At 47.3% G+C, this 19,068-nt stretch overlaps 2 protein-coding genes across 4 annotated transcripts; one reads left to right on the top strand and one right to left on the bottom strand.

The window, feature by feature from the left end:
* Positions 1 to 742: 742 nt before the first annotated feature.
* Positions 743 to 7,149, bottom strand: LOC307205971 (uncharacterized protein). Its single transcript, XM_079958714.1, has 2 exons — positions 6,787 to 7,149; positions 743 to 4,902 (listed from the first exon to the last, which is right to left on the bottom strand). The coding sequence occupies exons 1-2, from the start codon at positions 6,970 to 6,972 to the stop codon at positions 3,094 to 3,096; spliced, it is 1,995 nt and encodes a 664-aa protein (XP_079814840.1). The 5' UTR covers positions 6,973 to 7,149; the 3' UTR covers positions 743 to 3,093.
* A 130-nt stretch (positions 7,150 to 7,279) lies between these two features.
* Positions 7,280 to 15,727, top strand: TAFAZZIN (tafazzin, phospholipid-lysophospholipid transacylase). Of its 3 annotated transcripts, none has more exons than XM_079958823.1 (11): positions 7,280 to 7,405; positions 10,046 to 10,198; positions 11,551 to 11,679; positions 11,965 to 12,010; positions 12,220 to 12,305; positions 12,728 to 12,808; positions 12,958 to 12,999; positions 13,077 to 13,139; positions 13,992 to 14,044; positions 14,198 to 14,275; positions 15,071 to 15,727. In XM_079958823.1, exons 2-11 carry the CDS (start codon positions 10,090 to 10,092, stop codon positions 15,170 to 15,172), a joined length of 789 nt encoding a protein of 262 aa, XP_079814949.1. In that variant the 5' UTR covers positions 7,280 to 7,405; positions 10,046 to 10,089; the 3' UTR covers positions 15,173 to 15,727. The 3 variants fall into 3 exon arrangements, with proteins under 3 accessions (XP_079814949.1, XP_079814948.1, XP_079814947.1); XM_079958822.1 differs by lacking the exon at positions 7,280 to 7,405 and adding an exon at positions 8,359 to 8,561 and having other exon boundaries at positions 10,052 to 10,198; XM_079958821.1 differs by lacking the exon at positions 7,280 to 7,405 and adding an exon at positions 8,361 to 8,555.
* Positions 15,728 to 19,068: the final 3,341 nt, after the last annotated feature.

The raw sequence follows: 19,068 nt of genomic DNA, 5'->3' as shown, positions 1-19,068 counted from the left end.
GTATGGTCAGTGCAACCATGGGCGTAGTCAAGGGGGGCAGGAAGGGGCAGCTGTCCCCCCAAATAAATAAAATTAAATAAAAATACATAGGTAACTGAGGTTCTGCCCCCCCCAACAAAGGCCTGCCCCCCACTAACAAAAATCCTGGGTACACCCATGAGTGAAACTATATCCAGCAACAACTGAATATACAACCAACCACAATGTCATCACATTCAGTGAAAGTATGGGGGGCAACATGCTTAAACTGATGTGGTAATACTACAGCAATCCATTATGCAGTATGTCTTCACTAACACTAATAAAAGCTCATTAAGTATCAAGCACAACATCTGAGAAAGCAAAAGCATTTTCAATGCAATGTGTGTTACTGCTTGTTGGACATACCAGGATAACAGGTCAGATCATATACATGGTGGGGGTTGGGGGGCAGACACCAAGAACCATGACAGCTTAAACTCATGGTTGCCAGTTAACTTCTAGGTCTGCTAATTATATATACTTTTACCTACCCCAGCCCTCAGTGGTCTGTGCCATGTATACTTGAAGAAGCACCTTGTGGGCGCCTCTACAGCAGTTCACTGTGCACTCAGAGCTGCTCATGCGTCCATGTTTTATGCCGTATCTGCAGGACATCACCCTCGTCAAAATGCCACCCCATGTTATTTCTCCATTTAATCCAAATTTGCAATTTCTGTGGAAAATCTGATAAGCGAAGAACACAAGAGAATCTTAAACATCCTTACATCCTCCTCATTGTTTTAATCAAAACTTCCTAGCTAGAAGGTGCAATCCTATGCAGGAGTGTCACTAACTGAGTATACGCAGGGCTGGCCCAAGAAGGAAGATCAACATAAGGATCTGCTGTCAATTCAGGTGATGAATCCTGCCACCTGAGACGGTCGCCTCAACTTGCTTTATGGGTAGGCCAGCTCTGAGTACAGTCTTTCTCCACATGAAACAGTTATCTGTTTTGGTTTTCGGCTGTTGCTTGTTGAGTTATGAAGAATTTCAATGATCAGTTTTTTCATTTGCACTTTTAAAAAGTATCATATATAGTGGCTTTCTGAAATTTAAATGTTATAAACGCATTTTGACAAAAAAAGTACTGAGAACCATGAAAATGTGGGTGTTCTTCTGACATGTCTGCTACACTATATAAATCTTCCAACAATAATATCTAGCTTTTATATAGTGCTTAACCCAATTGTTGAAAGCTCTTGATATATATTCTCCCAAAACTCCTTAAAACAGTTCTGTGAGGTAGGCCACCATTATTATGTCTTTATTGCAGATGTGTGCCAGAGGATAAGTGAAATCCTTGCACTGATGGAACAAGTTAGTTGGATAGTGCCCCAATTAACTAACTGTTACCCAATGTGTTTTTTTAATTGGAGATGCCAAGAATTGAACCTGGGTCCTTCTGCATGCAAAGAGGCAGTCTTCAACTGAGCTACCAGAGTGACTTGCCTGGGGCAATCTAAGGGGGTCATAACTGAGGGGAGATTTGAACCAGGGGATTTGCCAGCTCACATTCTTAGGAAGAATTCTATATCGGGGGAGGAAACCTAAGGCCCGGGGGCTGGATGCGGCCCAATCGCCTTCTCAATCCGGCCCACGGATGGTCCGGGAATCAGCGTATTTTTACATGAGTAGAATGTGTCCTTTTATTTAAAATGCATCTCTGGGCTATTTGTGGGGCATAGGAATTCGTTCAGTCCCCCCCCCCCGCCAATATAGTCTGGACCACCACATGGTCTGAGGGACGGTGGACCAGCCCACAGCTGAAAAAGGTTGCTGACCCCTGTTCTATATCATCTTCTCTCTACAGCAGCAGTTCTCAGACTGGCCTTTACTTGTGGCCAGAGGGGAGGCCCCACACTAAAGTAACATGCCACAATATCAACCAAGCAAACTAGGTGTCACCACATCTAAAGCTCCTTGTAACCTCATGGAGTCGCTTTGGCTGCATTTGAGAAGGCAGACTCCTGAATGGCAGTCTCAAGCTTCTGAGTTCCTCTCAGAAGGGGTCCTTGGTAAAATCAGGATGGGTGGACAAGCTGCCGAGAAAGGAAACTTCCTTATTGCTGATGATCTTCCTGTGCAATATACAGTCAGAGGGGACTGTCAGTTCATGATCATGGCAATGTTTTCTTTTATTTTAACAAAATGTATATGTCACTTAATCAAGGCTATGCTTTACGTAAAACAGAGTGTAAAATATTTATCAAAAGAATACAGTTCAAAGCAGCAAATTTCAAACCAAGTTTATACAAAAGCCAACAAGCTTGTCCAGTGCTCAGCATGAACTGAGTGGACACAGATCTGGCTCTCACCATGCAGGCGCACTGGGCAACTGTCTGAGGAAAACTCAGCAAGATTGCAGAAGACTGCAGATGGCATCTGGCAGGGGAGTATGGGCCAAGCCACCCTTATTTGTTTGGAGAGCCCTCTTAGATGCCTAGGTAGTCCAGCCTGTTCTCTGGCCTTCCACTGCCCCTCCTCCCTCTCCCTGTGGCTTTATATCCTCCAGGTACTCCTTTTCTCCCATCAAGCAGGTGAACGAGAGCTACCATGCCCCTTCTAGCACAAGTGGAGCCTCCAGGCAAGGAGACCAAACACGGCCTCCTCAGGATTCATTGCCCTGTTATTGCTTGGTGGTAGGGACTGGGGTCTACTTAAGGGCAAGGTACTGGCAAGTTACTGGCGAGTCCCTGTAGCCCATCACACCTACGGTGCTTAATACAGCAGCAGCAGCAACAACAACAACATCAGCACCTTTCTTGAGCCAACCCTGAGTATGCGCCCTAGAACATGCCCCAAAACACTCTGCAGTGCACAGGAGAGATGTGACAGTTTCATTGGTGCCTCAGCAGAAGGAGCAACATGGAAAGAGTATTTCTGAAGGTGGAACATGTGGAAAAACTGGTCTGCAGAGCAGTGGTGTGGGAGCCTGTGGCACTCCAGACATTGTTGGGACTCCTTCAGCTCCAGCCAGTATGACCAATGGTTAGAGATGAGTATGAGAGTTGCCGTCCAACAACATATGGAGGGCACCATGTTGACTCTAGGCCACTGCTCTATGGACATATATCATACAAGAAACTGGGAATTTTTCTGCAACAACATCATCATCTCTAACACATCATCCTGAAGGGAGGCCATTTTGGGCCCCAGGATTTGTCCATTGTGGCTGAACAGTTTTTCTACAGGAGCAGAATTTGGCAGAGTGGTGTTGAACTTGATAAAAAGCTTGGCGATGGCTGGGTATCTTTTCAGTTGCCTCAGCTCATGCGATGGATCGTTGAGGAACTGCACCCCAATATTCCTTAATGCAGACTCAGCTGCCGCCACCCCCTGATCATCAAAGCCATAAAAATCATTGGCAGCTTTCACTGATGTGGCTTGACTGTCAGCCTTCGACGACAGAGTGTCACAGCGGAGCAGCTCTCGTAAGAAAAGCTCCTGAGCGATCTTCTTATCATCTTGACTTTGCAGCCAACGCAATTTAAAAAATGGATGTGATACAGAAGCAATGACTAGTGGCTTTGTATTTTTACTACTTACGGCTGTGTCAAAGGTCAGCATGTGCCCAAACTGCTTCTGAAGCTCCCCCTTCAGTGCATCTGCCAGGCAAGAAGTGTATTTTGGAGACACTGACTCAAGTCGGCTGTTTAACACAAGCACCATGGGCAGGACAGCACCGCAGAAAGACTCAATGGCCTCTTCTGTCTGAAGTTTGTCAAGTGCTGTAGCAATCGGAGACATCACCTCCAACCACTCCCCTAAGAACTCCAGCTCCAGGTTGGTAAATTTTGGAAGCTGGAGGCAGGCCATTATGAGATTCACCGTGCCCCGCATGTCGTATATGCGGCAAAAGCTGTCAAACTCAGAATTCCATATGGAGGCCGGTTTGGGGAGAGACTTTCCAAGGGCGTAATTAACAAGCTCTGCATTTTTCAGGCTATCTTGGGAAACATTCCTTAAAGCACAACATTTGCTTGCCACGCTTTGGAAAAGGTGCCTGTATGGAGGGTTGGTGGCCAGCGCTCTGGAAGCAGCTGTCGCAGCCACAAAGCTGAGTGTGCAGGAAAAGCAGGCCACGCGGGGTGGCAAGTAGAAGAGGTCAGAAGAATCAACGGTGTCACTTGACAAGGCTTCATAAATGCGCACGTTGACACAGGCATCAGCATCCGGGGGATTCACTTGCTTCTCCACATCATTCCTCTCTTGCTGGTCCAAGCTATCCTCCAGCTGCTCTTTGGGTCCAGAGAACAGCTGAAAGGTTTTCTGGAAATGGTTCCTGTTGTCCGTGACAATGTGTGTTATTTTTGTGGAGTCCAAATCATACTGAGAATGGATCTCAGTCAGCACAGAAGCAAGCTTGCTGTAGGAACATGGCCCAGGAAAGCGTCGGAAGCTCAAGGCAGCAGATTCTCTTGTCAAGTTAGCTGAATTGATCCAGTGACATGTGACACCCACATAACTTTGCCCCTGATGCATCCACACATCTGCAGTTGTACAAACATAAGAAACTGAGTCCAATTTCCTTTTAATTTTTTCAAGAACCAAGGAATACTGTCTTGCAAGGTTGTTCCGTAAGGTTTCTGTAGAAGTGACTGCGGCACTGGGAATAATCCCTTTAATCAAAGTGTGGAAGCCATTTCCGTCAACAACCGACAAGGGAAGCATATCAGTGATGAGAAAATTGAGAATTAGTTGATCCAGGTTTTCTTTGGATAAAGACTGATCACAGAGCTGATACTGTGAGTAAGGGTCCCAATGAGGCTCACTGTATTTTGGAATTTTCTCAGAAACTTTTAACATGCCACTACCAATTTGTTTGCAATGGATATTTTTCCTTGTGTGCATCAGCTTCAGATATTTTTCTCCATGGATTCTCTACAACAGAGGAGAACTATTTCAGTCAGTGCTATAGGATATAGAAATTATTATGGGAATCATACAGAAATATATAAATACTTGTCACATGCAAAAGTACTGACAGACCTGATGAATTGCTCAGTGGCCTGTGGAGTCAGGATCTCACAGATATTGGGAGGAATTCAACATAGCACTAAGGAGATTGCTTCATCAGCACAAACATTTCTGCTTGCTTGATGGAATCAACTCCCCTCTCCTCCCACCACACCCCATGTCCTGTTCTGGGGATTCTCCCAATCCCAACTTAAGCCAATGGGGGTTGCAGTGGGGAGGAAAGTCCCATTGCACTAGCAGAAGTCCTTATGTGGATGTCCACTCACTAGCTGAATCCAGCCCCTTTATTTTTACAGTGGTACCTTGGGTTACAGGCGCTTCAGGTTACAGACTCCGCTAACCCAGAAATAGTGCTTCAGGTTAAGAACTTTGCTTCAGGATGAGAACAGAAATTGTGCTCCGGTGGCACAGCGGCAGCAGGAGGCCCCTTTAGCTAAAGTGGTGCTTCAGGTTAAGAACAGTTTCAGGTTAAGAATGGACCTCCGGAACGAACTAAGTACTTAACCTGAGGTACCACTGTATTTTAAAATATCCAGTCTCCATAACCTTACAGAGAAATTTGCAAGAATGCTGCCAAATTGCTAAACAGAAAAAAGCGAAGAAGCAAAAGGATCCACTAACTTTGCTAAAAATTTATTTTAAGTGAAAATAAATTCTTTTTATAATACATCTGATTTTAAGGTATGTTTTTTGCAAAGTCTCTTAGCTATGACAACCGATTAGAATCAACATATTCAGAGGCAGTATATCTCTGAATACCAAATGCTGGGCATAAAAAATTGGGGGTGGGTACTTTTCCACTCATCTTATGCCCTTTCCTGAAGCATCTGACAGGCCTTCCCAAACAGAATGATGGTTTCCTATGGACCTTTGGCTGGAGCCACTAAAACATGTGATGACGGGACCGGTGATCCTCCAGAGGACGTTGGACTCCCATCACTCTCAGGCATCATGGCCAGTGGTCAGGGATGATGGGAACTGTGGTTCAACAACACTTGGAGGTCCACAGCTTCCTTGCAAGATTCTTCTTATGTTCTAAGCATCTCCTATTTCATGATTATTATTTTAAAGTAAGATCATCCTAAAGGCAATAAATTTATCTGCTGTAGTTTGGCATTTGATGTGTATGAAAATATGCACTGAAAATATTTCAGTGTGGTTCTCCAACGTGATGTGCTATCTCTTCTCCAGTCCAAGACTAGGATCCTTGAGGACTGGAGAGGTCAACCACAATTTGTGGAATCGGGTGATGTAAGAGTCCAGACTCCACTCCTTGCAATTCAGAGTAGTCTTTGTTTAGCTTCGGGGCAGGGAAGTTGTGGCTCTCCAGATCTTGCTGGATTACAGCTCCCACCATGCTTGACCACTCACTGGTCATGTTGGCTTGGGGATGATAAAAGTAGTGCAACACCACCTGGAGAGCCACATCCCTGTTCCAGCCCAAAGGGTAGAGATCAGCAACTGCAGGAGGGCCATGGCCTGAATCTGATCTATTGAGGACGACCAAGGTTGCTTGAACGCGCGCATTCGAACCAGGCGACATCGAGGTCCGAAACAAGATGCTGCCGCGCGCGTGGGTGGCTAATAACGGCAAAGCGCTCCTGAGCATAATAAGCTGCCCTGAAGCGCACGGAGCACCTGAGCCGCCATCCCTTTTGCACGATTGCACGGGGAGTTTGCATGCCGGTCGTGCCCACGGGGGCTCCCGGATCGCTAATCTTAAACCTATCTGCAGATGGGGCTGGCTCACGTGCGAATGCGTAGTGGCCCTTTGCTGCCATTCTGTACCTGCACGTGCTTGGTGAAATTGGATGGCGCCTTGTGCTGCCCTCGGATGGTCTTCCTCTTGTGCCTGCACAGGCTGCAAACTGCCTGGATGAAGTTCCCGTCGTCTTCCACGACCTCGGAGAAGTACGTCCTCACGACGATGGGCAGCGCTTTGCTCTCGGGTTCCGCCGCTGCAGAAGAAGACATGCCGGCGGCTCCCGAGGTCGTGCACGGCTCCGGGACTGATGAATGGGAATCGGGGCACGGGGAAGCCTTCAGCGGCCACCTGGAGAGGGCTTCTAGCCCCGCGAGGGCATGCGTCAACCCTAATGCGGCTGCTGGGAAATGTAGTCCTTTGCCAAACGTTTCACGCCGGTGCGTTTGTTTTTCACCTTCACATTATTTGCTGCCGTTTGGATGCTCACGAGCTACATCCAGTCACGCTTTCGGCTTCAACGCATTTCCATAGGGGAAAGGATTTGCACGTGGCGAGATGAGATTCAGTTATAAATCGCCATCATCACTTTTTATTTGCATATCACCTTTCTGTGTTGGTATATACAAGGGGCTTTACAAGCTGAAGAAGCAACAACACATACCGCAAAGGTCGCACATCTTATAACAATCCGATCCGATACAAGTAAGTCAAAGTTATGACTTGAAATAAACAACATACAAAACAAAGTAATATTCAGTGATCTATTACATTAAATAAAGGTTGCAATTCTATGCACGCTTTTCTGGGATTAGCTCAGTAGGACTTTTTTGAAAACGTGCACCAGGATTGCGCCGCGAGTCTCCTGAAACAAAGCAAGTCCGTTTCAGTAACATCGCGCTGTTAAAGGGCGCTGTTAAAAGGCACCAAATATAGGGACATTGCACATGGAATATTGTGTTTGCTCCCATTTAAAATGGGATAAAATGGGACACACAGACAGATAAGGAATACAATATGCTTATATGAAAGGGGGCAGCATGTTTTAAGCGAGCTCAGCCAGCTCTTTTTTAACCCATCAGGAAGTTCCTAATCTAAGAACAAAAGCCTGTCCTGTCTGCTTCTGTTCTGTTTGTCTTTCAAAATGCCGGAGTTCTCCACTCGTATCATAAAACAAGGCGGGAGGAGGTTCATTATTCGTGATTATTCCTCACTAAATTAAAGGAGAACAAAATAAAAAAATTCCTTCCAGTAGCACCTTAAAGACCAACTAAGTTAGTTCTTGGTATGAGCTTTCCTGTGCATGCACACATGTGTATCTGAAGAAGTGTGCATGCACACGAAAGCTCATACCAAGAACTAACTTAGTTGGTCTTTAAGGTGCTACTGGAAGGAATTTTTTTATTTTGTTTTGACTATGGCAGACCAACACGGCTACCTATCTGTAACTTAAATTAAAGGAGGATATTTCCCACTTTTAACTCCCAAGGCGAGGCGAATAGGGATTCCACCATAGAGATGCCACGGGGTAGAGCGACACTGCTGCCTTCAAAATTTAGCGGAAGCTCCTATCGTTCGCGTCACTCTGAGCCACCATCCGGTTCCGAGGCCTTGCCGGAAAGCGCGCGCGTCACTCGAGTAGCCTTTTGCGACAGTTCACGACCGCTAAGTGTCCGAGGACGCTTTACGACCCTCTGTTTCTGATTACGCCTCTTTTATTAAACTTAAAATAAATAAATAAATAAAAAATATTTACGTGGGAAGAGAGTTTGCAAAACTGGGGCGCTTTGGGGCCGAGCTGCTTCTTTCTGGCCGCGATAAGAAAGAAGAGGAGTTTGAAGGCAGCTAGCAGGAGGCGGAGGTGAGTGGGGTGCAATGGGGAGGAGGCGCGGGGGCGTCATTCCCGGCGCCTGGCATCTCCGCCTGGCCCCCGCCTCCCCCGGCGCCCAGGTGGGGAAGCTGCCCCTGTTGGGTTTCTGGGCCTTGCGGAAGCCGGCCGGCAGAGGCTGCTTGGTAGAGGCGGGCGAGGGAAGGGGGCTCCCAGACCCCCAGGCAGAGAGAGGCGCCAAGGCAAAGGCCGGACCCTCCCTCTTCTCCAGGGGATGGAGAGAAGCCGACCTGGGCTTCCGATTTCATCCCGGAACGTCCCTTAGGAATGTTCCCTTAGGACGGGGGGCCCCAAACTATTTTAAAAGGGGGGCAGATTTGATGAAGTGAACATGCGTGAGGGCCGACCAAAGTTGTTTTTAAGATTGAAGTTGAGGTTTTTTGTAGGGTTTTACCCCAGGAGATGAACTGTCACAGGGACCGGATTAGGCCCCCCAAATGGACTCTGGACATGCTGCCTTAGGATGTCCCTCTTTCCATGGGAGAGATGTGGGAGGGTATCAGGGCGCAGGTGGGGAGCAGTGGGCTTGGGGATGGAGATCACCTGCCTGCTTGCTGCAAGAGGAGGAGGTGAAGGCTGGTAGAAGGGGAGAGGAGGACTGAGGGATTTGGTGCATCTTTCCTTACACCTCTGTATGCACACGGGAAGAAGATTCAGCTCACAAAAGAAATTACCAAGATTTCTAGAATTCTGATGTGTTTTTAGTTTATTCCTGGTTTTTATTTTTTGAATGTTTTATTTTCTTAAAAAAATAGTTTTATTGTACTGTTCTTTTTGTAAACCACTTCAAGGTTTTTCTACACTGAAGAAGTGAAATAAATAACTATGACCAAAAGTGCAATAAATATCCACCTAAAACATTTGAGAGCCACTTCTTGAGTTTGTGTTGCTCAGATTGCTCCTCTGATTAGAGGACCAGTTTAAAAAAGAATGGGTACATCAGGGATGAAGGGTGGAAAGAAGGCATTTCCTCAAAATACTTCTCAAAATTACTTCTCTCCAAGCTTTTATTCACAGTATATTTGTATTTAATGTGTATAGTAAAATCCCTGCACCACTAACTAGTGATCTTTGCCACCCTTTCACACCTCTACCTCAAAACAAATTTTTCTAGATCTGTGGTAAAACACAGCAGAGGTGCTTTAGTAATCATTTTTGCTGGGTGTGGACTTGCAACAGCAGTTTCTCAATTTCTATAGGGTTGGCCCACGTAACTTCAATTACAACCTCTCTGTTTCTCATCACTGCACTGTTCTGCTTAATCCTGTTGTTTAGCCTCCTCACCTTTTTCTTTTTTAAAATGTGGTGACAGCCCTCAGGCAGAGGTGAGACGGCAGGATGTGGTGGTTCCACCTGCAAGTTGCAACACAACCTTCTTGGCAGGGGAGAGGACTACATACTAAGAGTCATAGGCAAATGTGATAGGTTGCAAAGCAATCTGCTGTTCTCTTTGGCAGGGACAGCTGACACTCTTACCTCAAGGATTGCCAGGGATGGGAAGATGCCCCTTGAGGTGAAATGGCCCTTTCCCCGGGCCCCACATCTGCCCTGGACCTTGGCCAGCAGGGTGGTCATGGGCTTGGTGGGCACCTACAGCTGCTTCTGGACCAGTGAGTACCTGTCACTTCTGCCCCTACACAGCTAGTGTCACAAAAGGGACAAAAAGAGTTCATGGTAGGCTGTGCAGAAATGCTTGACGGCATTGCCATTTAGGCTCCTGGAAGACTGCAGCAGTACAAGAGACTCATGCTGTTCCTGGAGCTCAGGAAGACATATGGAGATTCCTTAGAATGTTAATATGTAGAAGTGGAAGGGATCCCGAGGTTTTGACTCACTTCTGCTGGGCAGGGAAATGGAGACTGAGCTCTTGGAGTCAGAACTAGATTAGTGACAGGGGTGGGCATAGGGTGGGGAACCTATTTCCACCTGAGGGCCAAATTGTCTCTTGGGCAAACTTCTGGGGGCCATATGCCAGTGGTGGGTGGAGCCAGAAGCAAAAGTGGGTGGAACAAGAGAGGATTCTTGCCTTTGTGTAATAGGTTACGTTTCACCTGAGCAGGAGCCAGAGGCAAGCAAGAGACAAAATCTCTCAGGAAGCAGGGTGAAAAGCGGGCTCAGAAGTGGTACACCCAGAGGAGAGTTTTGAGGCCAGATAGGGAGACCTGGAAGGCCACAATCTGGCCCTGGGAGAAGAGAGAGGACCTGGTGAATGCAAAGCCAGTGAGGGAGCTGAGCGTGTGCTCCACTTGTTTACATATCTTGGCCTCTTCCTCTGCTTTATAGCCACTCAGTCTTGCCTGAGGGCCACCAGAACCCAGAACCTTGTATTAAGCTAGGTCTTCTGTTTTCCCCATTTCTCCCCATCCCATGCCCCTAATGAGAGCTGTTGTAGTTCTTCTCTGCCAAGAGCTTGCTAGGTATCTTTAGGCAACCCATCCACTACTAGCACTCTGGCAATGGTGGATGTAACAATATTGGCCTTGCAAGGTTGTTTCAAGGTTGTGGCAGCAAAACAATGTGTGCATCTCAGTGGGGCAGCTTGCACTATGAATGCAAAGTGTCCCACGTTCAATCCTTGGCATCTCCAGGCATGTCTGGGAAAGACTCCTGAACCCAGGAACCAGACAGTTCTGCTGCCAGGCCGTGTAGCCAATACCAAGGCAGCTTCCTATGTGAACTGTGTGTAATGCTTTGACTGGACTTAACCATCCTGGGGTCCTTTACCTTTACATTTACCTAATGCTTTGCTCAAAACTGCCATATGACTGCTAAATATGGAAAGCCACAAATTATTGCAGATATCCATTGTTATTAATGGTTAGATAGATCACTGGGAACCTAGACAGATCGATCTATCTTGCTCCAGTCTGAATTCGAACCTAGGAACTCCTCAGCCTTTCTCTCTACACTCTCTTTGTACCTTTGCTGTCACTGAGCTGTCTTTTTGCTCTCCCACTTTCAGGGTATATGAACCAGCTGAATGTCCATAACAAAGAAGTACTGTATGAGCTCATTGAGAAGCGCCAGAAAGGCATCCCTCTTTTGACGGTCTGCAACCACCAGTCCTGCATGGATGATCCACATCTGTGGGGTAGGGTACTAGAAGGGAAGTGCTGCCACCTGGTGGATGGGAAGGGGAAGGTATTGCTTTTTTCTTCTTTTTGAGAGACCAGGCCAATCGCCTTCCTGAGGTCTGGAGCACAGTGGGCAAGAATGAGTGCTCCCCCCTTAGGACCTTCATGAAGGAGGCTTAACTTGTCTATCTTAAGGATGAACCCCAAGCCTGACCCCCTGTGCGTGCAGCATTTTCCTGCATTAGCTGTGGTAGATTTAATTTGGATTGTTCCCTGTATTCATGTAGTTGTGCCTCCCCCAGGGATCCTGAAATTACGGCACGTATGGAACTTGCAGAAAATGCGCTGGTAAGTATTGGGAAAGGTGAGGAAGGAATGAGCTGAGAGCTACAGGGATAGGGCGGTACACAAATTGAATAAATAAAAATAAAAGCTCCTGGGTGTTTGTAGAGCTGCCCATCATATTCAGTTTGAGCTCCCACGGTTTTGGAGAGCCCAGATGAAAACTTGGCTGAGCATGTTGTGACGTGGTTTTAACAGTCTCTGTGCTCTCCCAGGACCCCAACAGCTGCAGACATCTGCTTCACCAAGGAGCTGCATTCCCGTTTCTTCAGCCTTGGGCGATGTGTACCTGTCTGTCGTGGTAAGCAGATGGTTTGCTTAATAGACATGGGGCAGGCAAGCAGCTCTTGGGTTATAAATGGGGTGGTTGCCCAGACAAGGCTTGGGCCATGGACAGCTGTACCAAATCCAGGCCTGAGAAGTAATTCACTTACTCAGTTTGAAGCCTTGTGCCTCCATTTCTCCCAGCCTCTATTTTCCAGCTGACATGTGTAAAATGGGAATAATAGTGGCTTATCAACAAGGATGCTGTGAAGAAAGAGATTTTTAATTGCTTTGCAAATGAAAAGAGTTCTTATTAAGCATCACTCTTAAAGGCAAAAATCTGTTTTCTTTTCAATGCTTATGACTTGTCTAGGCATGGTGAGAGAATGTTCTGGTTAGGGCTGCATGAGCCCTCCATGCGGGATTGAACTGCCATTAATCTGTTCATTCTTCCTGCAGGAGATGGAGTCTATCAGAAAGGCATGGACTACATTCTTGAGAAGCTCAACCATGGAGACTGGGTTCACGTGTTCCCAGAAGGTAGGCAGCAATGCTTGGAAGTGGTTCTGGGGGCCACTGGGGCTGGGGGTGGCAGATAGATATAGGTGTGGTGGTGATATTGTTTGCTTCAGAGGCTAACCTACACTGCCCACCAATTGCCCTAACTGTTCTCCATCTTCCTCTTCCAGGCAAAGTAAACATGACTCAGGAATTCATGCGCTTCAAATGGGGTAGGTATTTTTTAGTAGGAGAGGAGCATTCTGGGACCATTTCATCCTCTAACTCCCCTTCCTCTTATTTCTTCCAGGCATTGGGCGTCTTCTGGCTGAATGCCGCCTTCACCCCATTATACTGCCACTCTGGCATGTAGGTGAGACCTGAATCAGGAGAGGGACAAGGTCTGATGTTAGGCAGGTGGCAATGGCATAGGTAGAAGATATAAGGGTTCTCAGATTTCTGGTGGAACAGGACACGTGTCTTCCTTTAAGATCTGTGCAGAAAGGTTGATTTTGGCAGGGGCCAGATTTCCCACCCAAGGGTGCTTCCAAAGGCAATGCCCAAAGTGTGCACAAGGAAGGCTGGCAGAATGTGACACAAACTAACTCTCCATCTTACTTTCCAAACCAACATTTTGTATTTCAGAAGTAGTTTAGTGAGAATATTGAGATTCAGGATGCGGGACTGGGTTTTGAAAAACCAGCATGACCTTTTCTTATCACTTGATGCTGGAGGGTACCCTGGAACAAGTAACTCCTCCCTTCTACTTCCAGAGGTAGCTCTATTTAAACCTTGTTCTCTGAAGTGGGAGGAGCCTCTCCCAATTTTCTGCTCTGCCGCTGCCGAGTGAGCCGGGGCTCCACACACAACTCCAACATTTATCTAGCACATGATTTTTATTTTTTTATCTTTGGTAAAATCTTACAAATATAAAAACTGTTAAAGCCAGGTATTAAAAAAAATAAAATAGAATTTAAACACATGTCAATTTCTACTTTGTCTGAATAGGCTGTATGTCTAACCTACTTGCATAATCGACATGGAATGCTATGAATTTAGTAGTGGAGGCTCTTTTCAGGTCCTGCTAAAATGATCCCTTCTGTACAGCTATTAAATACACAGGAATCCTATTCCATTTTGTCATTTTTTATATATATGGCTTATGATGGGGCTGGGATCAAAACTAACTGTTTGTGTTGTTGTTTCCCCCGCTCCATCTCCCTAGGAATGAACGATGTACTCCCCAATACACCCCCATACGTGCCCCGTGCTGGGCAGGTGAGTGTTGGAGATGGGAAGAGGCGCTCCTAGCATTGCAGACAGGAGAGGCAGGGGATTCTAAGTCACCAGCAAGTTGAGGACTTGTGCAAGTAAAGCAATTTGCCTCCCTTGTTACCTGTTTGCTCATGCTGCCTTTTCTTCTTGTTACAGAAGATCACCGTGCTAATTGGGAAGCCATTCAGTGCCCGTCCACTGCTGGAGCACCTGCGGGCAGAGAACAAATCAGCGGTGAGTGCAAAGTAGGGAAGAAATAGGATGGCTGATCGTTAAGGGCTTGACATACTGCACTGATGGGTTCAGAGCTGGATTCATCCTTAAGGTTCATTCTCTATAGAATTGGGCACTGCATTGCAGGGATGAGCAAATTTCCCCCCAATGAGGGAAGACTGTGTGCCAAGCCTGCTTCTTATGTTAGCCTTTCATAAGAACATAAAAGAGCCCAGTGGCCCATCTAGGGCACCATTCTGTTCTCACAGTGGGTGGCCAGATGCCATGAGTGCAACAGGACTCTGCCCACCTGCCATTCTCAGCAACCTCTGGCAGTGGAGACAAAACACAGCCATTGTGGCTGTCATATAATTCCCTGAAACATGGGACTACTCCTTTTTATAATACAATTGGAAACCAACAGCCATCTTTCTAGGAGAATGATGATGGGAATAAGTAAGACTGATCTGCTAAGAGAAGCAGAAGTACTTATCAGCTGTTGAAGATATGATGAGTTCAGGCTGGCATTGATGGGAATGGGAGAGACTGGCGGGGGGGGGGCTCAAGCTTTGCCTACCTGGCTGATTTATAAATTGGTCCACCCTAGCTGCATGATGATTTTATCATTTATGCGTCAAGAGTCTTTGAGATCCCAAACGATGGCTTAGGTTGGGCCCCAGGCTTGTGCATTTGTTTGAACTGGAGGTGGGGAATAGTTCTTGGGATACACCTGCTCCTGGTGTACCCATCCGCACATAGGCGGAGAGCTGGCGTGTGTTGCATGGACTTGCTGACTACGGCTCCTTGTGCTTGCAGATGGAGATGCGGAAAGCATTGACTGATTTCATTCAGGAGGAGATCCAGGCACTGAAGGACCAGGCCGAGAGACTGCATCAGACTTTCAAGCTTCAGGGCTAGCGATGTGAACAGGATGAGCATCAGAAGCTCTTCCACCAAAGCATGGATTGTGCAGTCCTGTGCGACACGATGCATGGACTACCTCTGACGTTCCCACTTTGCCACCTGTTGCCCATGCCACGCCACAAGTGGACTGGCATTGCATGTAGAGAGATGGATGAAGGCTCTCTGCGTACCTCATGGAGCCCCACCCCCACCCGTGTGTCTCACGCTCTGTTGTTGTGCTTCCTCCCAAAGGGAGGGGAGAAACACAGAAAGACTATTGACTGTGGAGTTCCCTGTGACCAGAAGCAGAGGTGCTGGAAGGAGCTTGGGCCCAGACTGGCAGCTGTGGGTGATGGATGTACAGGACCAAGGGGAGGAGCTAGGGAGGGGACGGTAAAGCAGGCTCCGCCCCTCCTTGCAGTGACCCCTTTTTGCACCAGCCTGCATTGCTTAGTGGGGGCTGGAAAGGATCGGTGATTGATTCCGTCAGTTCTCTCCTTTTTTGTAGAATATTGGCCCCAATGTGGATTTTATACTTGGCAATTTTCCAGTAAATGATTTTAAACCCTGCTGCAGCCTGTGCTGAGTTCTTCTGGTGGCTGGGAGGAGAGTAGGACTGGCGATGGCTCTCTGCACATGCTGTTCTTTGTTCAGAAAGAGACACATGCAAAGGATGCCTCATCTGTTTATATCAGTTCGTCTCTATTTATAGGAGCCTTTCCCAGCCAGGTGGCTGATGGGATTTGTAGTGCAAAACATTTAGAGGATGCCAGGCTGAGGAAGGCTGTGGTTTAGTGGTTTAGTGTCAAGGAAAATGCCTCCCTCCTGCTGATCAGAGGAGACATTGTGCTAGAATGTTGTCAAGGCTTCTCTCTTCACTTGCATCTCTCTCTCTCTCTGTGGTGATTTAAGTGCCACACAGAACATACCCATTGCAATACAGTGCTGCCTCGCAAGACGAAATTAATCTGTTCCGTGAGGCTCTTCGTCTAGCGGTTTTTTCGTCTTGCGAAGCAAGCCCATTGACAGCTTAGCGGATTAGCGCTATTAGCGGTTTAGCGGCTTTTAGCGATCAGCTGTTAAGCGGCTTATCAGCGGATCAGCTGATAAGCGGCTTAGCGGCTTAGGAAAAGGGGGGGGGGAGGGAAAAAACCCGCAGGAACTCGCAAGACATTTTCGTCTTGCGAAGCAAGCCCATAGGGAAATTCATTTTGAGAAGCGCCTCCAAAACGGAAACCCCTTTCGTCTAGCGTGTTTTCCGTCTTGCGAGGCGTTCGTCTTGCGGGGCACCACTGTATTACCTTGACTTACCACTGTGGGGAGTGGGGGAAGATGACTCTGATGAGACTGGCCAGGATGGACCTTCCTTTTTCAGCAGTACAGTGATACCTCGGGTTACAGATGCTTCAGGTTACATATGCTTCAGGTTATAGACTCCGCTAACCCAGAAATATTACCTCGGGTTAAGAACTTTGCTTCAGGATGAGAACAGAAATCGCATGGCAGCAGCAGGAGGCCCTATTAGCTAAAGTAGTGCTTCAGGTTAAGAACAGTTTCAGGTTAAGAACGGACCTCCAGAACGAATTCAGTTCTTAACCCGAGGTACCACTGTAATAATAATAATATTTCTTACCTGTCCTTCAACATCAGGTCTCAGGGCAGGTTACAACAATGTAAATCTATTGAAACTGGTTTTTAAAAATGGAATTAGAGCAGGTCCTGAAAAATATCTCGGGCGTCAAATGGCCAGGATAAAGAGCTGTGTCATAATGAAATCTGCCAGATACAGCTCTCTGGGGAGGGAATTCCACAGCCTAAAAAGACTGCTCTCTTCTGGGCCACCACCTAGTCCCCAACTTCTTAGCTCAATGACCCTCTGCTGACCTTAATACCTGAGAGGGTTTATAGGGAAGGAGACAGTCTTTCAGATATTTGTGGCCTAATTCATGAAGTGCTGGAAGAATCTGCACCAATTCTTGCCCAGAGGACTCATGCAATTAGACAGCTTCCTTGGCCTGATGCACCACAGTGACGTGGGCACTTTAGGTACCACTACTGTTTTGATTTTCAGCTGATTCTGGAAAATTTATGTCTCTTTCCAATCCAGTGCAGTCTTTATTTCTTTTTCTGCTGAAGTGTGGGCTTGTTTCCATATGGTGCTGCATCTTGGCTAACGACAGCCATCCCATCCACAGAAGCAAACCCTTCCTTTTATAAGGGTGGGTGGAGTGGTGGTCAGCTTATGGTATCAGCCACCACCAAGAAGGTCCTATCCTGCATCCCTGCCAAGTGTGTCTGTGAGGGTGGTGGGACTGAGTGAAGGGCCTGATCGGAAGGTCTCAGAACCTAGGCAGGTTTGTATGAGGGAATACGGCCTTTCAAGCTGTATGGGGCTCTATAGGTCATAACCAGCCCTTTGAATTATAAGTGGAAACAGACCAGTAGGCAGTGGAGCTGTTCTATTATTGCTATTATTTTATTGATTAAATTTGTATACTGTCCCTGATCCGAAGATCACAGTTCACAACATTAAAATACAGATGAAAACACAAAAAGCATAATACAACAAAAGCGGAAGTAAAAAACAACCTCTAATAACCCCCCTCCCACAGACAATTAAAGGCCATAGGATGTTAATGAGTCAAATATATGTAATGAAGGTGCCAAGCAAGCCTCTCTGAGGAGAGTATTCTAGTGTTGTAAACAAAATCTGCCCTTATTCCCTTATGGGGGACACATGAACCTTTATAGAGTCCTTTGTAGGTTCTCCATTGGCAGGGGAAAATAACAGGCCAAGCAGAGAATATTGAGAAGCAAAGCAGCTAGTAAGCCTGATCTTTATTGAACTGTTGCAACAGGGTACTCCCCCGACACGCAGGAAAGAGGGACCCCGAACAAAGGTGTGCCTGCCCTTATATAGACATTTTAAATTCCCTGCCCTGGAGCTCAAGACCACCCCTCCATACATCATATAGTGGTACCTCAGGTTACATACCCTTCAGGTTACATACGCTTCAGGTTATAGACTCCGCTAACCCAGAAATAGTACCTCTGGTTAAGAACTTTGCTTCAGGATGAGAACAGAAATTGTGCTCCGGCCGCGTGGCGGCAGCGGGAGGCCCCATTAGCTAAAGTGGTGTTTCAGGTTAAGAACAGTTTCAGGATAAGAACGGACCTCCGGAACGAATTAAGTACTTAACCCGAGGTACCACTGTATATCCATCACAGAAGGGGTGTAACCCAAGACCACCCCCCAAACATCATACATACATCACAGAAAAGGTGGTCCACAAGATAAATTTGAATGTTGTTGTTTTTCCTGTCTGCCAGGTTATCTGATAATGCCTTATCTGATTGCCTTTCCTGGTAGTCTGCCCATTCCTTTGAGATGGTGATTACCCAATTCCTGAGACGATGGAAAGGTTCCCTCCTTGCAGAGAAAACATTTGGTCAGTTTGGGAGTCAAAATGGTTTCATGTGCTGCTCCAGACATGTGGTCCACATATCTATGCATGTGCTTGGTTGGTACATTTATGAACATTTATAGCAAGGGAGCCGTGTTCTCCCCAGATAACCAGCCCGGCCAGCGCCCTCGCCAAGGGCAGCCCCACATCGAGTCAACCTGGGACGGGGCCGAGACCTGCGTCACTGCGGCCAAAGCTGGCGAAGCGCCACGACGCTCGGCTTCCCCGCGGCTGCGCCGGCCTGAGGGGGCACCGAGCCAAACGCGCGGCGACAGGGGGCGGGACTGAATCCGCGGAGCTGCGGGTTTCGCCGAACAGGGGCAGGGAGGCCGGGTAGCGGAGGAGGAAAGAGCGCGGAGCTGGCGGCTCCCATTGGCTGCCGCTGGTCCCGCCTCGCGCCCTGACTGGCTGCCTCCCCGGCCTCGCTTCCCCCGGCGTCCTGATTGG

The sequence above is a fragment of the Podarcis cretensis genome, assembly GCF_951804945.1.
Source record: "Podarcis cretensis genome assembly, chromosome: 17".
In the NCBI taxonomy this organism is placed as follows: Eukaryota; Metazoa; Chordata; class Lepidosauria; order Squamata; family Lacertidae; genus Podarcis; species Podarcis cretensis.
This window is presented reverse-complemented; position numbering and strand designations above follow the sequence as displayed.